The sequence below is a fragment of the Morone saxatilis genome, unplaced genomic scaffold (genome assembly GCF_004916995.1).
Source record: "Morone saxatilis isolate NCDOM2014 unplaced genomic scaffold, NCSU_SB_2.0 Contig20, whole genome shotgun sequence".
NCBI classification, from domain to species: domain Eukaryota; kingdom Metazoa; phylum Chordata; class Actinopteri; family Moronidae; genus Morone; species Morone saxatilis.
The window spans coordinates 12,031,443-12,038,840 of record NW_023339763.1 but is presented as its reverse complement, the minus strand read 5'-3'; the positions used below and the strand labels follow the sequence as shown (position 1 = coordinate 12,038,840).

The following is a 7,398-nucleotide window of genomic DNA, read 5'->3' as shown; positions in this document are numbered from 1 at the left end:
CATACACACACACATACACACAGGATCCCTGGAAAGCAGCCATATTCCCACATACGCTAAAGCACTTAGTCCTTCGTGTTTAAAGGTCACAAAGAAAAAAAAGTAGCAAAGAAGGCAGAGAGGGAGTGATGGGAGAGAGGGAGGAAGGAAGGGAGGGAGGGAGGGACGTCAAAGAGGAATACGTCTGTCCCGTCCCATATGGTTCATCTGTGATGATGTCAAGCCCTCAAGAATGCACTGTAAAACAGAGTCAACGCTGGCATGAAATGTGTGCAGGTTCAGGCACAAGGAGTCTCTTGTGCATCACTGACTGAGGACTGCAGAGGTTAGACAGCACCTGGATATGCAATCTGATAAACAACAGGACTGATGTAAGTTAACAGTTGACCATGATTATTTACAGTACCCAGGTTATGGTGAGTGTTAACAGATTGGATTAATAGGGTGGGATAGGATGAGACAGGAAGACTGTAGGTGATCAAGTGTGTATTTGGCTATGCTACATTTTCTCCACCAGAGGGTGTTAAAGCAATGCCAAAGCAATGCATTTAGACTCCTGTCAAATTATGAAGGCTGTGCTTACATGAAGGGGATGTATACTTTTTTATTTATTGTAAACTGGCTAAAATAGATACAGTTTAGTGCTCAGCTTAGATTGAGAGTCAGTACAACCTTATGGTTTGGCACAGTAACAGTAGTTGTGGTGAGTATTATAGTGAGTGATAGATTAACTTGTACTCAATGAGAGTTGCTCTAGAAGCAGTCATCATTGAGTTCTTTAAAAGAAAATACAGACAGGCAACAAAATTTTAGGGAAAATTGGAATAAATGGGGCAGATGCATGTCAACAAAACTGTACTTTGAAGCGTCACTATCAATGAAACTTTTGTGGGATGTTCACAAAACAGCTTTACCACCATCCACAATTTGCTTTAATTTTCCAGCAGTAAACAGCTTCTCCATTTCCTTTGTTTATTGGGTTTGTGGGAGAAGAGTGTCCATTAAAAGCATGCTCAAAAATCAGGCTGTTTTTTTGCATTCTTACTGTTCTGAGTATACTGATATACTGTCACTTTGCCAGTGTCAACAAACTGTATAGTGAAACCTGTTTGGATTTAGTATTGCTTTTGTATTGGATTTTGTATTACTGCTTTTTTCGCCACTTGGAGGCAGCAAAAACCAGCTGTGAACACAAGATTAAAATATTCTCACCTTTTAAGTCGACAAGGTGAATTTGTTAGCAAACAATTGTCTATTTACACATCCCATGAAGTGAGAAATTCACTCTTTTTTAGCTCTGATTTTGGTCTCTACCAACTCCTGGGAGCTGGATGGAAATATCTGGCTTTTTAGCAGCTGTTATGGCTCATATAGTCGCTAACTTTGTCCATGTGTCACTTGGTGCTGAGAAGGTAATTTACAATATGAAACACTACCTAACAGTAGCTGGGTTCTCATCTGAATGTAGTGCAAATTTGAACTGAATTTCAAGAAAATTGGAAAGAGAAAATGCAAATGAATGCGCATTCCCATCCACCATTATGTGATGATTAGCCGATGATGCTAATTTCCCAGTCAGGTACCACTAAACCAAACTCCTTTTGACAATATTTCAAGATTTTTTATGTGCAAATTTTAAATGTGCTTAAAAAGAGCTGGATGGAAACCCATCTTGTGTTAAAAATAGATATTTGATCCATTGTTATTATAAAAACGATTGATTATATCTTTATATAGGCTATGTATAAATTAACTATTCTATTATTATAAACGATTTCTTTCAGATGTAGGTTTGGTGAGGTCACAGTTCTTTTTTATTTACGTCTGTCTGACACTTTACCAGCTGCTGAAAAGTGGAAGCCAACTAGTGTGTGTGTGTGTGTGTGTGTGTGTATGTGAAAGACATGATGACAGTAGTGCCACAGCAAGCAGTATTAAGTTAAATAAGTCATACCATCACTCAAAACCAGCACAGGCATAAACTTGCTTCTCCATCTCACATTCCTCACCCACCACAGCTGTCATGTCTCTATCTATTATCAGTCTTTTTGGATGCTTCATACAAGATTTGGCTCGCACAGAAAAATTCATCAGCACGGGATAAAACAACAACTAACACAAGACCTGACAGGCCTCTGCTCCGTCATTCAACCAGAGCCACGTGCCATGGTACAGTATATTAGAACATTATCTACAAAACAACACAACAAAAAAAACCTCAGGATACAGAGGACAGTTAACTCTTTTACTACAATGAACTCAGCACACGTAAGAATAGATGCTGCAACAGTCCAAAGCCTCTTTCTGAACACCGGGATGTTTACTCCCTGGGAAACACGAGTCATGTGACAGGAAGTTGAGGAAGTTACCATGGAATACATAGCTGACGAGTTGGGTAGGAAGGACAGAAAACAATAACACTACAGTCCTTTAGGGTTTGTTATGACTTCTTTCAGATTCATGAAAGACATCTTCGGAGGAGAAGTGGCTCCATATGTCCAACTGATTAAAAACAGAAATGTGGGGGAGCAATGGCAACCTGTAAGCCCTCGCCAATAAAGCATACTCAAAAAGCATGATGAAACAGAAGATAGATGGGTTACTTAATCTGTGAAATAGGTCAAAAATGTAAAAATCCCTCAATGACAAAGACAGAAACTCGAAATGAAAAGGCTTGAATTCAGAATCCCTTTCTGTTTTAAAAGCGACACACTGTCTTCATCAAAGCGTACATTGTTTGAATCTGCACCCAGCTCTCCTCTCTACCTCTGAATGAACAAACAGATGAGGAGTTTCATGAGTTCATCCACACGAGAAATAAAAACTAACGGGGAATTCTCACTATGTAGGCTTCAAACACTAGACATGGCAGTGTCTAATCTATTCATGTTCCATCTCCCACTTGTAAAAACAGCTAATAGGAAGGGAAACATACAAGAAATGTGAAAAAAAGTACATCACTTAATTAAACGGACATACTTCCTTCCTTTTTTCATGAGAGAACATCAAACAAATCAGGTCAAATTCAGACATCGTACATGACACAGGTGATGGACACGTTATCACTTTGCCATAACTCTCTATTTCTACCTTGTGCCAGCCTCCGTAGCAGCTGCTGGCGGGCAATGATGCGGGAGAGGCGCAGGGCAGAGCGCCTTCGAGGGGTGTCGCCCAACCTCAGGTAGTAGTCATGCCCGTAAGGTGTCATGGCCTCCAGACAAGTTCCCTCATTGGTGCTGTCGCTGTCACTCTCACAGCCATTATTGTCATCCTTGGCACTTTGATCCATGCTGTCCACGAGGTCATCGATTTCCATACTCCTACTGTCTGTGAGGTCAGCACTGTCCGCGCTGTCCTCAGTAAAGACAGTGTCAGCACTCTCTACGTCGTCTGTCACACTGTCCACACTGTCAGCGATGGTTACGCTCGTGGGGTGTGTACATTTTTCAACTCTCCCACCAGTAACACCTTCAGCATTGTCAGTTTCTGCTTTATCCCGACAGTCCAGACTGTTTAGTGTCTCTTCAGTCCCTGCAGCGTTTGCTCTGTGTGCTGAAGTAGCCACACTGTCCATATTCACTGCAGTGTCCACATCATCCATAACGGTCATACAGCTATCCACAGCCTCCATATCGTAACAATCTGATCCTCACTAATGTACAAGTATTCCTCCCTCTGGCCCTGATGAGTTTTTGTACGAGCACTCCTCCTGAATTCCTGCCTCTAACATGCCCTCACTGGAAGCCGAATCAGCTCCCCACCCGTCCGCCTCCTCCCTTTAACTCACCACAGCCGAACAAACACACAAGCTTCATCACACCACCTGACGCAGATGACTGACCTTGTTATCCTACCATCACCACCCCCCCACACACATGCTGTTTCTCAGCTGAGATGGTAGGAAGACTCTCAAACTCTTGCTTCCACAGGGTCTTTCCTTTGGTCATATGACCAGCAGCCAATGGCATGAGAGCTCAGGGAACATTTCACCGCTTCCTGTGCCAGAGACGCAATTTGGTACATGCCTTGGGCAAGTGTGCGTCTGTGTGTGTGTGTGTGTGTGTTGTGTGTGTGAGAGAGAGAACCGCATATCTGGGATGGGAGATGTGATGAGATTGGGGATAGGCCTGGAAAAAAAACCTTATCCCAACAGCCATATGCCAAAGTGAAATGGGAAAGTGCAGAACAATAGAGAGTATGTGGGTGTGTGAGACTGTGTTGAGGAATGTATGTAGGAACAAACCTATTGTTACTCACGTTGAGTAGGATTGTAATGCCATTCAGAAACGTTCTCTAAATCCACACCATGAAGTTCATATCACGTGATGTTTAACATGACTGATCCAAGTGGTTGCTTAAGTGAAAGTAACAATACCACATTACAAGTAAAAGTTCTGAATCCAAAATCTTAGTAAAAGTACATAAGCAGTAACAACAGACTTAAAGTATCAAAAGTGAAAGTACTCTGAGAAGAATGTCTGACATATTGTTATATGTGTCATTATTAGATTGTTAATACATTGTACAACCAACATTTTACTTATAGCTGCTTGAGGTGGAACTGGTTTGACCGTCTTTGTTAGTTTAGTTTGGGTAATTTAGTCCCAACATATGGGTTACCCCCCCTCTAAATCCCCTCCTCTTGATCACAGTACCTCCATCAAAAATATGTTGTTTAGCAGTTGTAGTCAGAAATGTTAATTTCTGAAATGTTTAACTGAATGTTGCCATACAGTAACTGAGTTGTCGGATAAATGTATGGAATGCGGAGAAGGAGGAGGGAAGTTCATATTTGACCTAGTTTGGCAGAATGGTGAATATTTGCCAGGACTGGAGGATATAGGGGGGCATTTAATTCATTTTAGGGAGCTAATAGGCAGGGGGTAAGAGTGGGGTTGGGGTTGCACGTGAAATGTAGGTCACAGCTAAGTCATTTTTAGGTCAGCAGTCACACACAGGCACCTGATCTCGCAGCAGAGAGCCAATCCTGTACAGCAGTCTGTATGTCATACTCTGTCAGAGAGGTATGAGTTTTAAATCTCAGAAATATGCATTAACCACACACCCCATATTGATGCTCAGTCATAGAAGTTGTGAAAACTTAAAATCTGTGATTCAATGTGTGATTTGATTAGACTGCCCTCTTGAGGTAATCTGGGAGAAATTTATCTTCCAAGATTTCTCACTGCAAAACCGTAAGTATGAATAGACTTTGTTTAATTTACTTTTCATGTCAGTCTAAATAAAATGACAAAAGAAAATACACCCAAAACACCATGCAGAGCCCTGAGCAAACCCTCCAACTGATGCAGGGTACAGCAGGCTGAAGCAGCAATATGATAGCGAGCTAAAAAGATGTGTGTAAATGGATTGGCACAGAGCAGGGCTGTAGTAAGCAGTCAGTAATATAATATCCAGCACTCTGTCTCAGTTACAGCCAGCCAAGACAGGACAGAAACTAAACAGGCAAACTGTGGAGGAGACTGAAAAATCAGCTACAGTTATGTTACAGTAAAGATGAATCAAATATATATATAAAATTCAATTTGATACATCTTGCCATTTCAGGAAAAAGCTGCAGGCCCCCCTATAAAAAACCTTTTAGGAGGTTAAAAGTGATCTAAAGGATGACATTAATGAGCTCCGCAGTCAGGCATTTCCAAGCTCTGGGCTCTGACTGTCAAAGCCCGGTCAGTCAGACTCTATAGGTTAATCTTTAACCTATAGACTTAGATACAGCAGAGGCTCCCCATTCCTGAGCATCTAAGGCTGCACACGAGCTCAAAAGAGATAAGAAGGAATATCTGAAATGTGACTAGAAGCAAACTAAACTGAATCAGTCAGAAAACTGACATGTTAAAATGTGTGAGTAGTATCTTGCATATTCTGAAGCTGTATAGAAAAAACTGCTCGTTAACACAGGAAAATAAGATTTTTTGTGGGAAAGATGAGAACATTTACCTTTTACAATTTTTACTAAAGGCCTGAACCAGAGATGAAACCTCAGTTTGTTGATACCGCCTTGAGATTATCTTTGAAAGCATGAAGAGGCAGCTGAATTTCGCTTTAAATGCATTCAGGGCTGTTAATGAGCCACTAAACAATCACTGTTTTTCCCTCACAGCTAGCTGAGTATTCTCAGTATAGCAGCGAAAAGCTCCAGGTAGGTGAGGCGGCAAACTGATAGAGTGAGAATGATGACTAGCTGTAAAGAATTGATGCAAGGAAAAGGTTTAAACTCATTTACCAGCATCTATGTTTTCTAACAAACACACACACCAACACTCACACCGAAGCAACTAAGACCCACAAATCCCACACACAAAAGGGAGATCCGACCCCCACCGCTAACCTAAAAATCTGTGGGATTACAGCTAAATCCAGGTGCTATTGTGTGCTCTCGGTTTTCACACACGCACACAAACATACAGATGATTGAATGGAACCATTTACACAATCGAATCCACTATGAGATTCAGTCAGTTGTTTAATCTAGGTGATATATGAACTGTTTTTGTTGGCATAAGCGCTATGCTATATGTCCATTTGTTCTTTTCTATACTATTTTGCTGCTGCTTTTCTGCTCCTGTGTTCCTTTTTGTTCACTTCGTGTAGCAAAACTAGACACACTCTGGTTCATTTACAGTTTTTCTGTTGTTCAAATGGCCAATTCCCCCCCTCACAAATACAGTTTCATTATGAAAACAACCCTGACTTCCTTATATTACCTGCCATTGCTTTGACTAATGCATAGAGTGGAAAATGCACTGCTGAATACCAGCATAACAGAGAGGCCAGATGTGCACATTTTAAGGATTCCCCATCTCAAAATCTGATCCAGACAGATGTGAACTGTGTGCCTTGTGAGCTGATGGGTTAAGCAGTGGGATGAGGGAGGGCTTTTGGTGTGTGGGGGGGGGGGCTGTGGGTTTTGGGGTCTGGCTAGAGGACAGGAGGTAGAAGAGGTGAGAAACTAGGGTAAAGAGGATTACTGAGGCAGCAGGTGTCCTCTGATGCTCCATTTGTCCGATATTCCTCTCTTATTCATTCATTTTGCGCAAAAGCATCACTAAAGCAAAATTCATCACAGTAATTATCCATCATGCAATACTGAAAATGATCTTTAACGATGCATAAGTAGACTTCTGCTGGTCACACATGAGATTTATCACCGCTGCACTTGGATAGGCCTGACAGACAGCGACACCGTGGCCTGTGGCGGTTCGTGGGCTTGTGAATGTGGGAATGTCCGTCGTTTAATTTGCTTAAGAGGCAGACATCTCGGTAATTACATTAAACCGAGGAGACAGATGCAAGTCGCTCTCTTTATTCCCTCACTTTTCTCCTTCTCCTCCCTCTCTGACGCACAGCTGAGTGGGAGAGAAAAGAAAAAAGAAA

General features: G+C 41.7%; 1 protein-coding gene across 2 annotated transcripts in view; it reads right to left on the bottom strand.

Annotated features, from left to right (window-relative positions):
* The window catches only part of LOC118331370 (stAR-related lipid transfer protein 13-like), a 24,394-nt gene that overhangs the window by 15,843 nt on the left and 1,153 nt on the right, over positions 1-7,398 (bottom strand). Inside the window, exon 1 of one of the 2 annotated variants that reach the window (XM_035666247.1) lies at positions 3,091-3,871. The exons of the other annotated variant lie outside the window; for it this stretch is intronic. Within the exon in view, the coding sequence (XP_035522140.1) occupies positions 3,091-3,631 (541 nt within the window). The 5' untranslated portion in view covers positions 3,632-3,871. Of the gene's footprint in view, positions 1-3,090; positions 3,872-7,398 lie in introns of those variants that run through there. 2 annotated transcript variants of the gene reach the window in all.